Source organism: Musa acuminata, chromosome BXJ3-11, assembly GCF_036884655.1.
Source record: "Musa acuminata AAA Group cultivar baxijiao chromosome BXJ3-11, Cavendish_Baxijiao_AAA, whole genome shotgun sequence".
NCBI classification, from domain to species: Eukaryota; Viridiplantae; Streptophyta; class Magnoliopsida; order Zingiberales; family Musaceae; genus Musa; species Musa acuminata.
The window spans coordinates 7,362,824-7,383,788 of NC_088359.1; the positions used below are offsets into that span (position 1 = coordinate 7,362,824).

General features: G+C 38.0%; 3 protein-coding genes and 1 long non-coding RNA gene across 4 annotated transcripts; 2 read left to right on the forward strand and 2 right to left on the reverse strand.

Annotated features, from left to right (window-relative positions):
• Nucleotides 1-65: 65 nt before the first annotated feature.
• LOC103970771 (RING-H2 finger protein ATL3) lies at nt 66-2,895 on the reverse strand. The gene is made up of 2 exons (XM_065174032.1): nt 1,823-2,895; nt 66-512 (listed from the first exon to the last, which is right to left on the reverse strand). The coding sequence occupies exon 1, from the start codon at nt 2,653-2,655 to the stop codon at nt 1,867-1,869; it is 789 nt and encodes a 262-aa protein (XP_065030104.1). The 5' UTR covers nt 2,656-2,895; the 3' UTR covers nt 66-512; nt 1,823-1,866.
• Nucleotides 2,896-3,444: 549 nt separating this feature from the next.
• On the forward strand, nt 3,445-7,970 carry LOC103970970 (uncharacterized). The gene is made up of 5 exons (XM_018820407.2): nt 3,445-3,856; nt 5,293-5,445; nt 5,522-5,663; nt 5,754-5,995; nt 7,444-7,970. The coding sequence occupies exons 1-5, from the start codon at nt 3,533-3,535 to the stop codon at nt 7,648-7,650; spliced, it is 1,068 nt and encodes a 355-aa protein (XP_018675952.2). The 5' UTR covers nt 3,445-3,532; the 3' UTR covers nt 7,651-7,970.
• A 385-nt stretch (nt 7,971-8,355) lies between these two features.
• On the reverse strand, nt 8,356-11,005 carry LOC135652393 (uncharacterized). The gene is made up of 2 exons (XR_010502119.1): nt 10,826-11,005; nt 8,356-8,800 (listed from the first exon to the last, which is right to left on the reverse strand). It is a non-coding gene; the product is annotated as an uncharacterized LOC135652393 (long non-coding RNA).
• A 763-nt stretch (nt 11,006-11,768) lies between these two features.
• Nucleotides 11,769-20,387, forward strand: LOC135652902 (AT-rich interactive domain-containing protein 4-like). The gene is made up of 15 exons (XM_065174221.1): nt 11,769-12,225; nt 12,315-12,506; nt 13,239-13,292; nt 13,516-13,604; nt 13,682-13,958; nt 14,042-14,098; nt 14,859-14,890; nt 17,516-17,648; nt 17,725-17,898; nt 18,212-18,802; nt 18,878-19,015; nt 19,118-19,216; nt 19,679-19,779; nt 19,859-19,949; nt 20,149-20,387. Exons 1-15 carry the CDS (start codon nt 12,082-12,084, stop codon nt 20,236-20,238), a joined length of 2,262 nt encoding a protein of 753 aa, XP_065030293.1. The 5' UTR covers nt 11,769-12,081; the 3' UTR covers nt 20,239-20,387.
• Nucleotides 20,388-20,965: the final 578 nt, after the last annotated feature.

Sequence of the window (20,965 nt, forward strand, 5' to 3'; positions counted from 1 at the left end):
GAATATATCCAAAGTGAATGCTGAGGAATGTAGGTCCACTTGCAACACATGAGCTGGAGGACATATCCAGGGAAAAGAAAGATAAGAATTTGCTGTCTCCTGACAGTGACTGTTCTGTGTTGCAGAGAGAGAGAGAGAGAGGCACTCGAGCAGTACAGAAGATTACAGTCTCTTGATGATAGAAACTTCACCATGCACCATGTGTATGGCAAGTTCATGAACTCCACAACCTTGCAGCAAAATATCTCCAGTGGAAGTAGACATCTCCAGAAAGACCAAAAACAAAAGACAAGCACAAAGCAGGGAAACATCTCTCGAGTGTCTTGTTGAAGCACAGAGCACAAGAACTGGTCCAGATCAAAAGAGGCTCCTCCCAAATTGGTGCCCACTGACAAAGATCTCTCTTTCAGTGGGCAACAGTCCATTCCCTCCCAGGGAACACTGCAAGATGGGCATGGAAGGCAGCTGCCCACCATTAAGTTCATTCTTGACCAAGGATTCGATTCATCTGACTGAAACCAGAGGGGAAATTGTGTTAGTGTTTTCTAAGAAATTACAAATAGTTATTGCTTAATAATGAGACATTGAGGTTTCTGTAACATCTGTGTTTATTTTACTTGAAGAAATAGTAGATGAGAGTTCTGCATTGCCTATGTTTTTAGTTAGGAATTAAGTGATCATCTTTTCCATATGACATTTCTCATTTTCAAGGAGTGAAATCATTCTTTAATATGTGATTCGGCATGATTTTCAAATCTTATTCTTTCTATTTTTGTTAATTGGGTTGGATTTTTTTTTTGTTTTGAGTTTTTACACCAACAAATTGTCAGCTACAAAGAGAAAACATAAAATATTGTGAGTTGTTTTGGGAAAACACACCAATTGCCAATGTTTTGAATCACAAAAATAATTCATTCGACCTATTTATCCTAACCAAATTGATTATATTTTTTTAATATTCATAAGTAATTTATGTTCTACAAATGGGATATATATATATAAATATATAATATAGTGAAAAAAAAAACTTGATGTATGCCACTTTAGATGTCCTTTACAAGTCCAAATAATGGTAAGAATTCTAAGAGTCCTTTATATATATATATATATATATATATATATATATATATATATATATATATATATATATTAAATTATAAATAATAATTTATTTAACCATGAGATATATGTTATATACTACAATTTGTATGGGCAAATATGCTATTTCTAAGTTTTTGCAAGGATAGATATGTAAAACTGTCTAAACTAAATTCTAAATGTGAAGAAAGAAATTACTATTTATAATCTTATTTAAATTTTTTTAATATTTCTAAACTATTTCTTCTAAATGAATGTAAATTATTTTCTTCTCTCTCTCGTGACGAGCGAAGTTGGATGACATCGATGATAAAGGGTAGCTTATAGGGTCGACATATTGATGGTGATAATCAACAATGAGTAATGTCTTGACAATGACGACCCATATCGATAATAAATGATATTATTTTCAACTACACTTACAACAAGCATGGAGGGGTTATTATATACGATAACAAACGAAAAGATAGTAATTGAAAAAAAATATTATTTTAACTGTAACAGTAAAAGGAATATATATATATATATATATATATTTTAAAGAGATAGTAAAAGTAAAAAAAAGTTCGTAAACAGTAAGTTTCGATGAACAATGAAATTTTAAGCTGCATGGAAACTCCAATTCAGAAATCTCAACGTGATTGAGCTAAATCAACAAAATAACACAAAAATCACATCAGAAATAATCATCTTCTCCACGAATTCCTTTCTATACAAATCTTACTGTATTCCATGTGCTAAATCTTCATCTGCGTCATTTTAGCTCATTCATGAACTCGGCGGCGGCTTGGGGACCGGAAGACATCCCTGCTCGACATCACCAGCCATCCTGCTTCCGCAGCTCAGAAGCCTTCGCAGCGATCTCAACGCTGCTGCCGTCGGCGACCTGAGGTCTTCCTCAGGGAGCCTGCTCGGAGCTTGGAACCCATCCACTTCTCCCCTTGTTATCTCTATCGCCAATGCCCCCTCCAACCTGCTTGCAGAAGAGACTGAAGCAGAGCCCGAGCCTCCAACACTGGCCCGAGACAAATTCGCCGGGGAGTGAGACGATGACCCCCCCGCACGCGCATCGGAAGCAACGGCTGCGGTGCTGTTATCAGCGGTCTCGGGCTCGTCGAGCACGACCGGGCTCCGGCAGAGCGGACAGGTGGAGTGGGAGTAGAACCACATGTCGATGCACTCCCGGTGGAAGGCATGGTTGCATTTGGGCAGCAGGCGCGTGGCCTCGCCTTCCGCCAGCCTGCAGAGGCAGACGGCGCACTCCACGGCCTCCTCGAAGTCCTCGGGTCGGAACGACACCGACGGGAGCGCCTCGATGACGGCCGCATCGAGGCCGCGTTGCTGCGGGCCGACGGCAGGCTCCGCGACGAAGACCAGGCGGGCGCGGCCGCGGCCGGAGACTGGGTTGGCGCCGTTCCACCGCTTGGCGTTGAGGTACAGAACGAACACAAAGATCAAGAGTATGAAGATGACGAGCACTGCTGCGACCATGAACCCGGTGGTCGTCGCCAGCGACAGCCCACCGACGACGGCCGTCGACTGCACCGTATCGGACATCGTGCTTCGTCTTCGATCGACGGAACAGGAGGCAGAAGCTTGTACGAATCAAGAAGAGACGAATGGGGGTCGTGAGGCTTGGCATAGTGTGGATAAGTAGGCAAAGGAGGAAGTAACCCAACCGGAGCATGTGGGTGTAGGTGGGAAGGTCTGACCTCGCAGTCGCGGCCGCCGCAAGGTACATGAACGGGAAAGCCGGTGGGCGATTTCCTGCTTGTCCTGTGTCTGGTCAATGAGACATGTGACGGTTGGTGTCCTTTGACTAACACCCTGGATCATCCGACATGTAAAAATAAATTATTATTTTTAATTTTTTTTATGAACGATATACTATCGATAATATTTATAGAATAATAAAAACTATTTTAGTAGAATATTTACTACTTAAAATACATAATAATTTTCTTAAAATTATAATATCTAATCACATATAATTTTTTTCTCACAATTCAGGTGTGATTAGTGTAACCAATTAGATAAGAATATTTCTTCTTCTTTTTTTTTCAAGATGATCAGAATATCCCTTATAAAAGTAAATTTGTTACTTTAAATCAAAATGTAATTATATATTATTTTTAAAAGAATATCTTTTAAGCTTTTAGATGCAAGCAATTGTTTCTCTAATAGTCGATTCGGACATTTAAGATCCTCAATTTATGCCATTGTTGTTAATGTTAATCTAAAACGTTAGATTAATACATTTTTAATAACAGTTAAATTTATTTTGTTTGTATTTAAAATACAAAATATAGAAAATACATATATCATCGAATCGAATCAAAAGAGGAAAGAAAGAAGGGAGATTCGTTTCTTTCGTTGCGGAGGAGCAACTTCGAGACCAAACGCAGACGCTCCGACCTCCTCTCCCGACTCCATCATGGAGCCTAACCCTAAACCTAATCACGGGATCTCCGCCTACTACCAGACGCGGGCGGAGCACCACGCCATCATCAGCGGCGACTGGCTGTCACAGGCCCAGGCTGCGGCCGCCGCTGGTCACCCTCCCGAGGGACCGCCTGCCTCGGCCGCCGCCTCGAAGCCCTTCAGCGTCATCGATGAGTTCAACCACTGGCGTAGGAAGCCCGACCTCGCCGAGGCCGTCGCCGCCATCATGGCCCTCGTCGCCGGTATCCGCTCCAGCGACGCGACCACCATGATGGAGCTCGAGATTGAACTTAAGAAGGCGTCAGACGCGCTAAAGGTTCGACCTTTCGGGTTTCACATCCGCTCCTCTCTTCAGTTTATGAACCGTTTTTTTGGTTTCTTGCCACTATCGTTGGAGTTTCGCTACAAAATTTGGTCGGGATGGTTGATTTGATTCATAGAACTCTCGCCGGTTTTGGGATAATTATGATAACCGTTCTCTATATGTTAATGCTGATATATAATTCGCTTGTAAATGTGGAAGTGGGATCAGAGCTGATATATGATTCGCTTATAAGCCGTCCTGCTTTAAGTTTTCTTCCTATTCACCCGTTTTTGTACTTCTTTTGCTAGATTGTGCATGTCTGGAATTCTTGAATCGTATAATGAGTACCTGTTGGAACAATTTCTGATAGCCTAGTCATGACTTCCACGCAATTATGTGGAATTGAAAGGCCTACTTTAGATTTTGCTTTAGGTGTAAAATTACAATTTTTAAGAGTAAATAAATGGCCGATCTATATAGTATTCACTATTCAGGACGCTATGAAAAATATTGAAAACAGATTATCGAACAAGTAGATGCACCGCATTTGGTACCAGTTGACTCAGGCTCAAGTTCCATTTAGGTTTATATTTACTGTAGTTCATGTGTAGGGTTAGGTCATCTTAAGTCTATGATTAGGAAGTCATCCCACCGTCTCTCTCGAATATATTCTTTTGTTTATTATTATGATGTGTAACAAGGTTCCTAGTTAGGAATGTAACGTGAAGAACTTCAGATGACAACCAACCATAAGGCACTTAAGATGTTACAGAATATTGTCCTTTATAATATTTGAGATATGCATGAAACTTCAAAGAATTTTTTCTATCAAGATTTAGCTCAAAATAAATTGAGGGTATTTACTACTAGAGATTGTAGTTGACTAAATTCTTTATCTAGGAAAAACCTTAGTTTAGACTAATTCATGGCCAAGGATTATATAGATGTTCATATAATCTGAGTACGAGATTAATGGTGACAGTGATTTTGGATACCTGATCCAATAAGTTTAAGATTTGATGGAGGTAAAGTTAAGAATGTAGGAGTTGAACTTTGCCTGGTTCAGTTTTTCTTTTTTGTTATTCTTGTGGCATCTTTTGTCATAATTTTGTGGACTCTTCCAAAATTGCTTTAGCAGTTAGCTTGCCATTTTTTTGGTTGATATTCTCGTAGCTTTTTTTTTTGCTTGTTCTTCCTAAAAGGATTACCAAAATTTTCAGATATGGAGCATGTATGTCGAGCAAGAAGCAGACATTTTTATGTTCATATAAATACTCATGGTTTTAGAATGATAAATCAATGGACACAGATTTTTTTTTTCTGAGTAACTTGGCGACAAAATGCTTAATTTTCTTCTCACTTTGCCTAATTTAAATTGTAATTGTTGTTGATTTCATTGCAGTATCTCTTGACATTGAATTTTACCAAACTACATGCTTATTTTACAGTCGTGGGACACAACTTCTATATCATTATCAGCTGGTTGTGATCTGTTCATGCGGTACGTAACCCGAACTTCCGCTCTTGAATATGATGACTTTCATGCTGCAAAGCTTCGGTTGATTGAGCGAGGGGAGAAATTTGGAGAGATTTCCTTGAAGGTACATGATTTCTATGTGTTGTCTTCTATTTTAATCCTTGCTCAGTTGAAGCTTAATTTGACATGAACCTTGCAAGGCACGCCGGACGATTGCAATGCTTGGTCAAGATTTTATATTTGATGGTTGCACAATTTTAGTTCATGGCTTTTCAAGAGTAGTCTTGGAAGTTCTGAAGCTGGCAGCATCAAATAGAAAACTCTTCAGAGTCTTTTGCACAGGTCCATCTCGAAGAAGCATTTTGACTATATGATTATTCACTGGAAGCCTTAACTTCAACAAAAGAAATTCACATGTTTGTTCTGTTTCAGAGGGAAGGCCGGATAAAACAGGATTAAGGTTATCGAAAGAACTTGCAACACTAGGAATTCCTGTTAAGCTTCTAATTGATTCAGCGGTGGCCTATGCAATGGATGAGGTTGACATGGTACTTGTTGGGGCTGATGGAGTTGTTGAAAGTGGTGGCATTATCAACATGATGGGAACATATCAAACTGCATTAGTTGCTCACAGCATGAACAAACCTGTTTATGTGGCTGCTGAAAGTTACAAGGTCTGTTTTTCATCTATATCAACTTTTTAATTTTTTTATGACCAGTAATTGCATACTTCAAGTTGAAACCAGGTCTTGGTTTTTTTCATATTTTGGTTTCCTGATTATACTAAATTGCTTTTGTCAAACAACTGTACGTTTTCCCACTATAATGTTGGATATAAGCAAGACAGAACGAACTATTCTGGAGTTAGAAATGGGATACCAAACATTTTATAATGTATGATGCTTACGTTGAGGACTAGATGGTCAAATTTGGAGCCATACTTGTGCTTTCCTAATTGTGTCATGTGTAAAAGCTCTAGTCATACCCCACGCTTTTCATGATCAAGGTACCAGGACAGTTTCAAATGTTGTACATAAATAATATGGATTTTCTTAAAGGTTATAATTGTGGATGTTTGTGAAGAATTTATGATATACGAATGTTCATCTTCCACTCCATGATGGAGTGGACATCATTGGGATTTAGCTTGCGGTTGTCATTTTCCTGTGTATTACACAGGAATATAGGAAAATTTGTTTCTGTGGCTTTCATATATTATCGAATTTTCAATTGTTGTGTGAAGTCTTGAAGTTTCCTCCTGTGTTAGACCACTTATCTAGATTACTGGGTATGTTATGTTTCTTCATCTCCAAGTAATTAGCTTTATAAGGATGGTTTTTGGATAGCTCTGTTTTCATTCTCATGATTTATTGTCTGGTGGTTGTTAATTTCTTACAGATCTCAATGACGACAAAAGATCCATATAGTTGACCTCAGATAGTTGGGACTTACGGTTTTATTATTGTTGTTGTTGGTGATTGTTAATTTCTTAAAATGTTTTCAGGTTTTTTTACTTTATAGTACAAGTGAAGAGCATTTAAGGAATATAATTGAGTAAAAGGAAAGATTATTGCATGCCTAGTGCAAACTAGCTTATGCTAAAAAATTTTGGCTTTGTAACTCCATTTGACTTCTGCTGTTGCAAATTACACGAAACTCTTATTCTAGTTAGTAGAAATTTATATTTATGTAAACCGACTGGTGTACTGGGATATGGGGTACTATAAACCAAGTTCTGTTCCCACCAACATAGGAGAGGAGTTGCTCCAATGTGGTACCTAATATGATAATTAAATGACCTTTTTATTTTCATTTCTATAATTTCAGACCACATGGTAGAAGGATCCATGTCTGTTTGTTCTAGTGATCATACAAAGACTTACATTTTGTTGGAAAGCAAATAAGTAATTTCTCATGCTTCTTTTTTTTTTAATTTCCAAGTGACATTAATTACTCTTTTGAAGACTCTTAAGTGGTTATATTATTTAATCTTCTTTATTATTTAAAGGATGCCAATTAGTTTCTTTTCCCTCCTTTCTTGACATTAAATTAGAAATCGTGTTCTTCCAAGGTGACAAAAACATTGCTGAACTCTTTTTTTTTTGGTTATGATGATGTGCAGTTTGCGCGGTTATATCCCTTGGATCAGAAGGACCTAGAACCTGCTCTGCGCCCGATAGAATTTGGTGTTCCCATCCCAGCAGGTGTCGAGATCGAAAAATCCGCAAGGGATTACACCCCACCGCAGTACCTTACGCTGCTTTTCACTGACCTCGGAGTTCTGACACCGTCTGTCGTGAGCGATGAACTTATTCAACTCTACCTCTGACTTCTGCTCAATTGATTATTTGGTTGAGCTAAGCCTAAGCAATAATACTTCAAGCTGCTGAAGAAAAGGGCAAATCTACCTGTTCATCCTCCAAATAACTATAGTAACTTCACTGGGAATGCAGGTTTAAAGACTCTTATATGCTTTTTCTGAGCAAAAGGAGATTCACTGATTTTATAGTTCCAAGTTTTGAATTTTTGTTTTCTTCAGCATTTATGCCATTATGATAACTTGTTGCCTGTTGTGACTTCATGATGGTAGAAATTGAGAATAATTTGTGGAAATGCGTCTGAGAAATGCAAAACTAATTCTTTCTTGAAGCATTACATTAAATTGTCTGTATAGATGTTCCTCTCTCCCCTCAGAAGACACCTCGAGGTCTTCAATTAGTCTCTGCATCCCTCTAAATTGGCAGCAACAAGGGCCCGTAGATGGACCAGACACAATGCCTTTGGAAGAAGGAATGTTGGATGGCGAAGCTCAAGGGGCGAGCAGCTCGTTCTAACTTCACGGTGGCGGACGCGAAGCTTAGATCAAAGGCTTCCCCAAAGAGATGTATGTCTGTCTGAGGAGATATTCCCCGTGAATACTGCTCCCCTCCTTTATACCTCACCATCTTCCTTAAGAGAGGGCATTATTGGAGTTCGATATCTCAGCGACACATGACACAGAAACAACACATGAAAGAGTTCGACTAAGTGGATCTTCAGAACCAATCTTCTTTTATCCAACTGATACAAGAGGAACATGCTGGCGTCTTTCGATAGAGGTACTATCTCTATGGAGAACATGTGGTTATCTTCAGGTACAAATAATCTCATATGTTAGGCTTTTCCAATCACTCTGAGAGACAATGTCGAAGAGTTGTACTCCCGCCTTCCTCTCGCCTAAAAATGTCTATCGAGCAATTGGTGAAAAGAATTTAAACTCCATCCATTTCATCAGTAGCCAATGTCTCCAGAAGTTTGCAACAACATTGCTAGCCATCCAAGAAGGCAAAGACGAGTTCTGAGCTTGCTACATCTCCAAATTCAATGACAAGATTCTGATCCTCGTCGCTTTATGGTCATCCATACTTTTTACCAACTGCTTAATATTACCATCATTCCTCAGGTTGATAGCCAAAAAGTCTTCGGTGAAGCTCCCAAACCTACTTCAAAGGGCGATACAAGACTTAGTAATTAAAGACCTCGTGTTGAGACAAAAAAAGACAATTCTAAGAAGTGACATGAAATTAAATAGTCTTCTTGAGTTCAACCTCCATCATCTCGTGAGGCCCGGACATCTTGGTTGTATGCCCAAGGTTGGATCTTATTTTAAATTCAAAATATACTCACATCACTACTCACCAAGTTAACAACCGATCAGAATGATTGCACCCTCAAGGCGTTTGTATTCTTCGAAATGACTATATATTTAAGATGATCATATGCTAAAAAATAATTACATCCTAAAAAATAATTGTGTTATTTGAAACGAGCAAAGTCTGTCGATCACATCTTCAAGAAAGGTCATATCCTCATCGTGTCATCGAGTTGGTTGCATTGTTAAGTCAAGTTTGCCCTAAAGACTACTACACCATCAGAACAACTATGCTCTCAAAATGTTGCTTCCTTCAAATGATCACTTTCTCAAGTTATGCTCTTAAGTCGAATGCATCAAGTTGATCGTGCCTTTGAGACGCCTAAAAATCGGTCTCTCCTTCAAATCATCCTCAAATTAGTCCTAAGTTGATCACAACTTCGCATTAGCTAAGTGCCTTTATGTCGATATCAATAACTAAACCACAATAATCTAAGGTTACATAGAATCACTCGAACTTGTCTTCATATGATTTAAAAAAAATCTGAAGTATTCGATGTGATCAAAAGTGTCCCCTTGAATGTGATATGTCGACATGGGACAAAAGAGATGTTGAAGAGCCTAAGGTAACTATAATGTCACTTTGCACATGCTCAATAAATAAGTATATGAAGTAATCTATACAACCAAACTTTTGCTTAGAAAATAATAAAAAAATTAAAGTACCTAATATGTCTTTAACCAAGCAAAACATTTCTATGCTCTCGATACGTCCACTCAAGACATAAGCATCAAAACACTCGTGCATCCTAATTAGTCCAAACATCCCTTATGCCTAATATGTTCATCCTGGATGAAGGTATTTAGAGTACCCTCTAATTATTTTTTATGTAAGCAATAATCGTCAAGATCCCAAAATAGATTTTGCACTTTGGCCAGGACAATCTTAATCTCAAAGTGCAATGTTTTCATTCCGAACTGACTAAATTCAATTCAAACGCTAAACACCGTAGGAGTTTTTTTCACTCGTAATAAACCAAGACTAATTTAACTATCAGAATGATCTTGTCAAATACACTCTAGCATAATATTTTGAAAAAATTAACTGAAACAAGATATAGGAAGTTAGACACAAGCATTTTTTATTTTCCTATTTGTCTTGACTTCCACATCGCACCCCATTAAGAATAACTTCTTAACTCTTCTGAGTGAGACAATAATCGAAAAAGATGATCAGATTACATAAATTTCATCATATTGGATTGATGATCAAAATTGATAATAACATGTGCATTCTACATTTCGACCCGACTAAATTCAATTCAAATGCTAAACACCTTATGACTAAATTCAATTAAACTGTTAAAATTATCTTGTCAAACACACCCCATTGTAATCATTTTGAGAAATTAACTAAAACATGATATAGGATTTTAGATATCCCGAGTGAACTTATGTCTCCGACTCCCGAATCGCATTTCTTTAAAGGATTACTTTCTTAACTCTTTAAAGGATAATTAAAAAAATAAATAAATTTATCAATTTTACCGTATTGGGTTGATGATCAAAATTAATGATAATGGGTGCACTATACATGCATAGATCAAAAAGGCAAAGATCCTCTAACGAACATAAAACTAAAGTCCCCCCTTTGCCTCTAAGCCTCACATCTGCGGATCATCGACTTTCGAAAAGAGGGATATTTACCTCTGGCTTATCTCACCCCTTGTCGGCTCCTAAGAGATACCGGTGTGGGGTTTTGGATGGAGTCCTCCACATTATGATTCAAAAAGGGGTTGGCAGGAGAAAACCAAGGATCTATTTTGGAATGATAATGAGAACTATTGAAAAGATTAAACCGGTATTGCCTCACCTCCTCTGTATCCAAGAGTGGCCATGGCGACGAGCATCTCCCGATTTCTCTACGCTAAATATCGCCCTTTCCACTTTGGCACTCCTTCCATGAATCTGATTCCTCTCGAGTGTCGAGAGGTCTCCCCACCCCACTGTATTAACCGCAAGTCTTAAAGAAGGTCTCCTCCACATGACTGTGACCAATGTATCCAAAATAGATGTGTGGAATGATCCCTCGAGTCACCTTATTCCCTTTTAACGAACCGCCAATGTTATTTAATATGTAAGTTAAAGTTGTTTCTGTTTATGCCGATCGATTTGTCCCCATTTGGGGTATCTCGTTCGTTTAAATGTTTCCGGAGGGACAACTGAACCAATCCGAATCACGTGCTTGGAAGACCCCTCGTCGGAGCCAAGAACGCACCCGCGAACCAGGAAAACTTGTACGTCCGTCGAGCAGGGATTCAAATCCCCCGCGTCGACGATCCAGGAATATGGAAGATCGAAGAGACACGAGGGCGAGCGGGTGGACGTCAAGGTTGATCATCACACACTAAAAATTCGCTTTTCTTCTTGCGTTTGGAACAGCGGTAGCGGAAGCAGGAGGTCATGAATCGGATCGGAAAAAGTAAGAAAAAGAAGAAGAAAAGAACCGGCATGGATCCAAACCGACGCCCGAGCGTAACAACGAACGAGGCCCATCTCGCGTACTCAAAAAAATCCCGCTGCCGACCCGCAAAAATCCCATATTTTCCGTTTCTGGTTAACCAATTTTTGGATTATTTGTTTGAATTTTTGTCCTTCCAACCTTGTTCGGTTTAGTTGGTCTCCGCATTTGGGAGGCTACTTTGATTCCGATTCGGGCGTGGGTTTCTATATATGTACTTATGATGATCTTTAAAAGGAGGTCCGAGTCTGGTAGGTTTTGTTTCGTCATTTTTTCGCTTTACTCTCCGGTTGCCCTTTTGTTGGTCGCCCATTTTTTCATCTGGGAATCTGGGGGCCCGTCAAATCCCTGGAACTTTTGCTATTTCTGGTGGTCTCTGGAGACGATTGAGCGGAAAGTTGGGATTTTGGCGGGGAATTTGCTTTGTTGGTCAAAGAATTTAGGGTTTGTAGATTTTGTTTGGGTTTCTTGGATAAGAGAGTTGGAATAGAACCGGTGCTTCTCCGTTTATCCCACATTCGGGTTCGATTGGAAGTGGGTGCAGAAGGTATTGGTTTTGAGAGGACGCTGAGGTAGCTCGGTTGCTATGCATTTGATGACATAAAAGAATGATGCATCAAACTCACGGTTTCTCGAAGCAAACTTGTAGACTCGTTGCTGTCTTATGTGGGAAATTTACTGGCAAAAGAAATGAGGTAAAACGACAGCATCCATATCCCTTTCCTGAGCTTGTTTCATCAGGTCGCCTTGAGGTTGGTATTTTCTTTGACGTTCATGTTATGGTGTTCTTTAAGTTCTATACTATTGATTTTGTTCACTGATTGATTGTGTTCCGGTGCAGGTTCATACACTTGTTAATCCATCAGTGGATAGTTTCCGTGAAGCTCAGAAGTCACTGAAGCCGAATATCTTGTACTTTCAAGGGTCTCAGCTTGAGAATGAGGAAGAAATAGGCACACTTGTTTGGGGGGACCTTGATGTGTCCAAGCCCGATATGTTCAGTGCCCTCGTTGATCCTCCATTACCGACAACAGTAAGCAATATAATTATCCAAACTGATATTCAGTTTCATTTATCTGTATTACATGTGTGTTTTGAATTGAGCATTAAAGTTTCTGAAAACGCTACATCAGTATCAGGAGAACACTGCAACAAACTGAATAAGTCAATATCTTCCCTTGTGTAAATCATTCTCTCTCTTGCATACTTCATAACCATTCATTGAAAATTGATTTTTTGGAAGTGATTATCGGACATCTAGTGTTGTTAAAAAGCTGCAGTTTGGGGCATGCTTTTGTTGTTAGATGCTTCAAAGTGTAGCCTAGGATTTAGTTGCTCTGTGCCTCATGTGCACATTCATCCGCTGGACTGGTGCTTCCTATGCGATCCACCTTGGTGCCATCCAGCATTGTGCTTGTGCCGGGCATGTGCTGTGGTTTTCTGTAGAGTGCTTCTGTATGTGTATTGTGTGGCATATTTTGTTGTGGGTATAATTGCTATCATCTTTTAAAGCTGATGAAAATATCTTCTATTTGGCTGCATTTTATCTGATTTGTACTGATAAAGGAGGTATTTATTTAAACATTTATTTTTGTTTTCCATGTTGTGGAAGATGTTTCATTTGTTTAATTATATGATCGAAATGTAGTCTCAATTTGTTTTATCTTTTTCTCATAATACAAGTGATACTTGTTTGTTTTCTGATGAACATTAATTAATTTTTATCCTGTATGTGTTCATGTCTGACTTGTGATGATGGGCGCAGGTTTATCTGGAGGTCCCCAATGGTGAAAAAATCGCACAAGCACTACACTCAAAGGTGGAATGCTATAAAAAATTATACAATTTCATGCATGTTCTTTTGATTGGTGCTATTGAAACCTTGACTTCTGCGATTAAGGAACATGCACTACTTATGTTTCTGTATCTGCTCACTTATTAAATAGTCCATCGTTTATTTTCTAATGCTTTATGTTTTAAGAGCTGATCCAATAGTGTCTACATGTGGATGAAATACTGATTTTAGCATTCTTGATTGTCAGGGGACTCCATATGTGATATACTGGAAGAATGCAGTCTCATCTTACACAGCTTCTCATTTCCGCCAGGCATTGCTGTCTGTTTTACAAAGGTATAATTTTGTGCTTCCACTTCTCTCTTTGAGTAACGAAACTTGCTGAATGTCATGGTTAAGCAATTTCTGTGCAGTTCATGTAGCCACACATGGGATGCTTTCCAACTTGCTCATGCATCTTTCCGCTTGTACTGTGTACGAAATAACTATGTTCTCCCAGATAATGGGCAAAAAGAAAGCAGCAATCATGGGCCACAGCTACTGGGAGATGCTCCTAAAATAAATATTTTTCTTCCAGATAGAGCTGCAGAGGAGGGTGAAGAAACCTCATCCGATTCTCTTCCTGTGACAAAAATTAATGATGGTGATGTGGATATGAGGTTGCTCATTTGCGGATTACCTTGCACGCTGGTGAGTAGGGGCCTTTTATTTCTAGAAGTAATATTTGTGTCCCAGTTGTTCCACAGTTTTAATGTTGTAACCACTCTTTTCAGGATGCATGTTTACTGGGTTCTTTAGAAGACGGCATTAATGCCCTTTTAAACATTGAAGTAAGTATCATGACTCAACGACTGCTTTTTTCTTTTCCTAATGCTTAATATGTCTAAGCTTCTTGACAAATGATAACTTGTTTTATCTTTAAATGGATGATTTCCTTTGACAAGAACCACAAAAGTTCAGCTAAGCCTAGTTGCAATATGCTAATTAGCTTTTGCTTTCTCCAGGTTTGCCACCTTTGTGATTTCATTCCTTTCCTTTCTCACTCGAATCTTGGTGAATATTAACATCATTAGGTTCAAAATTTTAACAAGACAAGTCTGTATTTTTAGTTGAAGTGAGAAAACACAACTTCGGAGGATATTTCCAAGACCTAATTTACTGTTTTTCCCATCAACTTATTGTTCTCAGATGACCGAGTTATTTCACAAAGTTAACCAATTTTTATCAGTAGTTAAAAAAAAACAGTTTTCACAATTTTACAAAACCTTAGCAATTGTAAGAAGATGTTATTTATCACTTTATGCACTGCACTTAAAAAAAAATTAAGTCATGGATGTCTTTTTTAATCAAAACATTCTTGATATCCTAGAAGCCTTGCATTTACAATCATGAATTATAGATTATACATTCTTAGAAGCATTTTTGTGCATCTAGATTCTATTGGGACCTTCAGACCTAAATAGACATATATTAAGAGGCATTCCTACTAGCCTTATCACCTTATCTTCAATAATCGAGTATTTAAATTAGTTGTTTAAATAATAAATTCTCTGCTATCGTTTAGCTAACATTATCTTATTGTTGCCTCAGATTCGTGGGAGTAAACTTAATAATCGAATGAGGTATGTCTACTATCCCCATACTTATTCTTATGAATCATTATTATTGTATGCTTGATGGTAGTGTAACATTAAGGTTGTTCCATTGTGGCCTTGCTCCCGTGGGTTTGAAAAGTGAAAATGACCTCCCTACATACTTAGGCCCAAGGTTTGTTGAACTTGCTGGTTTGGTATCTATTGGTACACAAACCAGCCCAAACCTGGCGTTGCCGTCTAGTATTCTATATATAGTATATATTTTCTTTAACTAGGGTTAAGGACGGGGATGCAACTCCTCATGCTTGCAAAGAGACCTGATGACCAATGCTCACATGTCTGCTCATCATCCATCATGCACCGCCCACCACGTGCTGCCCACTGGCCACCACCTGTTCTGATATACCTTCTTTCCTCCATGCCACCTCCTCCTTTTTTTTTCTTCTTCTTTCTCTTCTTCCTTCTTCCTCTTCCTTTTCCCTCCCCTAAATGGTTCGTGATATTGTTTTGGCATACCGACACACGATATGCTAGAATGGATCGGAACCATACCGATTTAGCCATGGATCGACACAGGTCTTGTTATACCCTGCTCTAGCCTTACTTGAATCTCGAGAAGATTATAAGTGCATGAAACATAAAATTTTGCACGAAGCAGTAATGTTCAATTACTGCATTTCCTCAAACATTTTATACATCTCTTACAATAATGTTCAATTACCAAACCTACCTTCACCTTGAATAATCACGAAGCAGTAATGTTCAATTACTGCATTTCCTCAAACATTTTATACATCTCTTACAATAATGTTCAATTACCAAACCTACCTTCACCTCAAACATTTATCATGCTAGCTTCAAACAATATCTTTAGGATTTATTTTAGCACAAATGCCTAATAAAAAATAAGACTAGTTCAAAAGAAAGAACATAACAATACATTAAACCGATATGTTTCAATTACAAAAGTCCATGTTATGCAGAGTATAATACCAATGAAAAGGATTAACAAGATAATAAGGATATTTTCATATAGAAAAGAAAATTTGCTCATAATAACTGATTTATGTCTATTGTATGTTTATCATATATTGATGCAAAACAAAAATTATCATATCTATGAAAGTTATCTTTGCATTTACTTAAATCACACTTCCACAACACATATTGTATTATAAATATCTATGTTGCATGTCATATAGTAATATCAATTGAAAAAGAGCAAATCATATTTAATACATGCTTAAATTCTATATTGATGCATCTTATTTTTCTTCATTTTTTTTTCATGTCATTATTATATTTTTTATATATTCTACTCTATTTAGATAGGAAAATAGAATAATTATGCAACTTAGATATGTACTAAACTCGAAGGAACAAGTCTCACCTTGTGGACAACATTCAACAATCTCAATAGGTTTAAAACTATCTTATGTATCGGGTCATGGATTTACCACTTGACAATATAGATTTTAGTTGTCTGACATGTGAAGGATTCAGATTCAATCTGGGTTTAGCTTCAAGGTTCGTCGCAAGTCTGATGTTGAAGATATAAAGAATCCAACGGGTGATCATGTTAAAATTACATTTGGATGTACTTAGTAAGGGTCGTATCACTCCCCTTTATTATTTGTCTCCCATTGTGTTTCGACATACGGGGGGGTTGGGACATGATATTATACTTAAAAAGCAAACTGACCATGTAACCTATTATGAGTATATTTGGCATGTGGATCGGTTTTGATATTATCAAATGATACTTCATGGTCGGATTTGACCGCATCTTCGTTGGGAGACACTTCATTAGTCAAACTCGATCGCGAGGTCATCAAATGATACTTCATGACTAGATTTGATTGCATCCTTGTCAGGAGACTCGGTCATGTCATTGTCGGATGATGCTTTATGGTTGAATTCGATCGTATCACTGTTGGGAGATGCATCATGATCGGATTTGGTCGCGTCGTCATTAGATGATGATTCATGACTGGATTCGGTTATATTGTTGTCGGGAGATGTTTTATTGATTGCATCATTGTCGGGAAACACCTTATAGCCAGATTCGACTGTCTCATTAAAGGATGATACTGCATGGTTGAATTTGGCCACATCACTATTGGGAGACGCTTCCTGGCCAACCTTGGTCGTGTTGTCATCGGATGATAATTCATATGCACCCTTTGTCGCTAAACAGGTTGTGTGGTGGGCATGATTATTCATATCTGCTCGTGCGATCTATTGTCTGTTATTTTAGTGGGTGTGGTACAACACCGTCACCAGACTTTCTGATAGGTCTTAGTGCGTTACCTCTTTTGATATATATGCTTTGAGAGAATTGACATCAAGTTGAAGCTGATTGCAGTCAACTCTTCCGTGGAACTTTGATCCATAGGTTGGAAAAGGCTTGGATGATATGGAGTCCTGTGCCATTAGTGGGATGTTCCTAGGTTGTGTGGGGACTTGCTATGCGATGCCTTTTGCAATGACTTAACTGTTTTGTGAGAACAGAAGAGGGAATGAACATTTTTACTTGGATCATGACAATGAAATTTTTAAACAATTGTTGGTCATATCTAATAATTTTTCTTTGTATTTGAATGACATTACTTTGCTACAACAACTGATGGATTGTGACAAAATGCCTGACAGTGTCGCACCTCCTCTTCAAGATGGGCCACTTTCTGATGCTGTTGTTACCATGCGATGTGATCTCACAACTTGTAGTTCCACACACACTTCCATCTTAGTGTCTGATAGTGTGCAGTCATTTCTTAATGATCAGGTAAAACCTTAGCATGATTATGTGCCTTTGAAATTGTTAGACTTTTGTATCTAAGACACTTTCTCTTAATTTGCAGGTATTGGAAAACCACATAAAAAATGAACTTATTGAGAAGAGTCAGCTAGTTCATGCTGTTCCAGATTGTGACCAAAACAAACCACCTCTGTATGAGTCTCTGCCTTCAGTTTCTGTTGCTTGTGGGGCTTCTGCATTTGAAGTCCAGATGAAGGTTCCATCTTGGGCTGTTCAGGTTAATATCCAATTTATTTATGTCCCCAAACATAGATCTGTAAGTTTGGTGATCAGTTATAAAATGATGATTTGCTGCAAACTTTAGTTCTATCTGGAGCTGAAATATGCTTACTTTCTGTTCCTATGATTATTGCATGTGCAAGCTTCTGTTGGTTCTGGTTTTTTATCAATTTCAAAAGCGTTTATCTGAAATGGTAAAAGAAAATAATATTTCATGAACCTTTGGCTTTTTCTCATGGTCCTATTTGCTGAATGCAATATATGCATGTTAGCACATGATGACTGCATGTCTGATGAAGCCTGTGGTACAGGTTTTGAAACAGCTAGCATCTGAAGTCTCCTATCGCAGCTTGGTCACTCTTGGCATTGCGAGTATACAGGGTATTCCAGTTGCTTCTTTTGAGAAAGAAGATGCTGATCGCCTTCTTTTCTTATGGAATAGACAAGGGAAAGAAATTATCTTCCGACACGAATTGTCTTCTCTGCCTCCTTTGTCTTCATCTGTTGTTACAAAGAGGTCCAAGACTTTTTCCGAAGCTAAACCTATTGCCTTTAGCCAAACCATGAAGGAAAATGGGATTTTTCTTAATGATGTTGAGGATGCCAAGAAGGAAGTTGCTTCATGTGAAGCAATTCACATACTCTCATTTTCTGGTCGGAAAAGATTGAAGGTTGCTACAATGAAGCCTGTTCCATTCTCTCGACAGCGGATGTTGCCCTTAGGCATTCAGGATGATGTGCCGACTGCATCTTCCAAAAAGAATAACACTGTCCGTGTTCCTTTGACACCTAGAACGTCCATGTCAAGTTCTTTTCGTCCAAAACAGAAGATTGTACCTCAGAATCCTCTGCCACTGAAGAAACATGGATGTAATAGATCTTCGATTCAAGTTTGCTCTGAAGTAAGTATATGCTACATGTTTGGGCCCAAATGGGGTTGCATATCCTATCTTATCTCCCTTTTCATTGTAATCCAGGTAGAGTTTCTTGAGGATGTTATGCAGTTTCTGGTCCTTAGAGGACATAATCGGCTTGTTCCCCAAGGAGGAATATCCAAGTTTCCCGATGCTGTACTCAACGCAAAGCGCCTGGATCTGTTCAACTTGTATAGACAGGTCCTTTTGATTTTTTTCCCAAAAAACCACATTTTTGCGTTGGTCATATGCCTTCCTACATGAGAATCTCAAATTATGATTCATGGATATCCCCTTCTGCAGGTAGTTTCAAGGGGAGGCTTCTATGTTGGGAATGGCATAAACTGGAAAGGCCAGATTTTCTCAAAGATGCAAAACTATACAGCTTCAAATAAAATGACTGTAAGTTATTATTTTCTTTTAATTAACTAGTTAATGTTGCTATAGGTTGCAAGAGGAGTGGATTGTAGCTGTTAGAAATTTACAATTATCACAAGATACAAGCCAGTGCTTTGGGCTCTATCAGAACATATTTATCACAGCAATTATTGGCCTAAGTGCAGTTCCTTCCATTTATGTATAAGATTGGAATGAAACATGGTTTGGCCTTCTATTAGTTATGCTTTCAACCTGGAATACCAATTTTATGGAAAATAATCGGTCATTCCATAATGTAATTAAAATATAGTTCAGTTTATAACACTAAGGCTGGTTGTCTTACAAACTGATACTTATGCACTTATGGCTGGGTTATGACTTGTTATCGTCCTAAATTTCAAATTTATTCCTGGACTTGTATTATATTGAAACTGTGCATACATGAACCAACTAAATTTCCATTTTTTGTCCTATGGCTAACTCCAGGGTGTTGGAAATACATTAAAAAAACATTATGAAATGTATCTTTTGGAATATGAACTAGCACACAATGATGTAGACGGAGAATGTTGCTTGTTGTGTCGCAGGTAAGCAAGCGCTAATTTTCTTACCGCACTGTGTTCTGCTCCAAAATCTTGACATTGTGGTACCCTGATTCTTCTACAGTAGTGCTCCTGGTGATTGGGTGAGCTGTGGCTCCTGCAGCGAATGGGCTCACCTTGGCTGTGATCGACGTCAGGGTCTTGCTACTTTTAAGGTTCTTCTTCCTACGTCTACAACCTAATATCACATGATGCATTAACGGTAGAAGACTTTAAAATCATGCGTCATTGCGTTGTTTCTTCATGACAAGTAGTTTTTGGTCTCTTAGACTTAAGAGTTTGATCACCATTAGATCAGTATCATGACCATGAAATCTCACATGTAGCTTGTGCTTTTCTGTGTTTCTGTGGCAGGATTATGCAAAGACAGATGGGTTGGAATATATCTGCCCAAACTGTAGTGTAAATGACAGGAAGATGAAGTCCCAGAAGGTGGCGAAGTGATTTTCCGATCCCTTAACTCTTCCACGGCACAGATATTTTTTTTCCTTTTTTTTCTTGTGCAAGAGGGGAGCCCCAGTTTTATCAGGGGTTATAACATGTATTAATTCCTAGTGGTGTTTGCCTAAGGCTAGGAGTCTGATATCTAGATAAAATACATAGGGGAAATGCAAAAAGGCAGTAGTTTCACATCTTTGCTGATGAACATCAACTTCTTTTTTCTTATCATTTTTTCATTAGATGCAGTTTCAGATCAAGTTAAATGTATTTTGGACAAAGATGTGACAGAAATGGAAGGAAATTATTTTCCTTCAATTTTATTGTGGGAAGACCCTGTTTATCCTGTTGCTGCTAATAAAAATATAAATATTTCTTAATTACCATATTAAATTCGATGTGGAATAAATTTCTTAGAACAAGATGAGCAACATTTTTTTTCCCTTAAAAAGGATAGTCACACAGTTTTGGGAATGTAAAATGTGTTTTATTACTGGTTGTTTTGTACTTTTCTTTTTAGATTACATGAGGAATTATTTCAACCAGTCAAGTTAGCATTGACCTGGATTATTTCTCTTTGATTTGTTCTTGACTTCAAGGCATTTGGATCATGGGTTCAAATTTCCTTGTTTTACAACTTTTGTATAGATAGATCATGTGTATGATTCGAAATAAATAAAAAATAAAAATTATGATATTATGTATCATTTGTATTGCAGAAATAAGAATGTTG

Excerpts from the sequence above, each read along its gene's own strand:
- LOC135652902 (XM_065174221.1), top strand. The coding sequence starts at position 12,082 with ATGATGCATCAAACTCACGGTTTCTCGAAGCAAACTTGTAGACTCGTT. Across the intron at positions 13,605-13,681 it reads TTGCTGTCTGTTTTACAAAG|TTCATGTAGCCACACATGGG; the intron begins GTATAATTTTGT and ends ATTTCTGTGCAG. Across the intron at positions 14,891-17,515 it reads AAACTTAATAATCGAATGAG|TGTCGCACCTCCTCTTCAAG; the intron begins GTATGTCTACTA and ends AATGCCTGACAG.
- LOC103970771 (XM_065174032.1), bottom strand. The coding sequence starts at position 2,655 with ATGTCCGATACGGTGCAGTCGACGGCCGTCGTCGGTGGGCTGTCGCTG.
- LOC103970970 (XM_018820407.2), top strand. The coding sequence starts at position 3,533 with ATGGAGCCTAACCCTAAACCTAATCACGGGATCTCCGCCTACTACCAG. Across the intron at positions 5,446-5,521 it reads TTGGAGAGATTTCCTTGAAG|GCACGCCGGACGATTGCAAT; the intron begins GTACATGATTTC and ends GAACCTTGCAAG. Across the intron at positions 5,996-7,443 it reads TGGCTGCTGAAAGTTACAAG|TTTGCGCGGTTATATCCCTT; the intron begins GTCTGTTTTTCA and ends GATGATGTGCAG.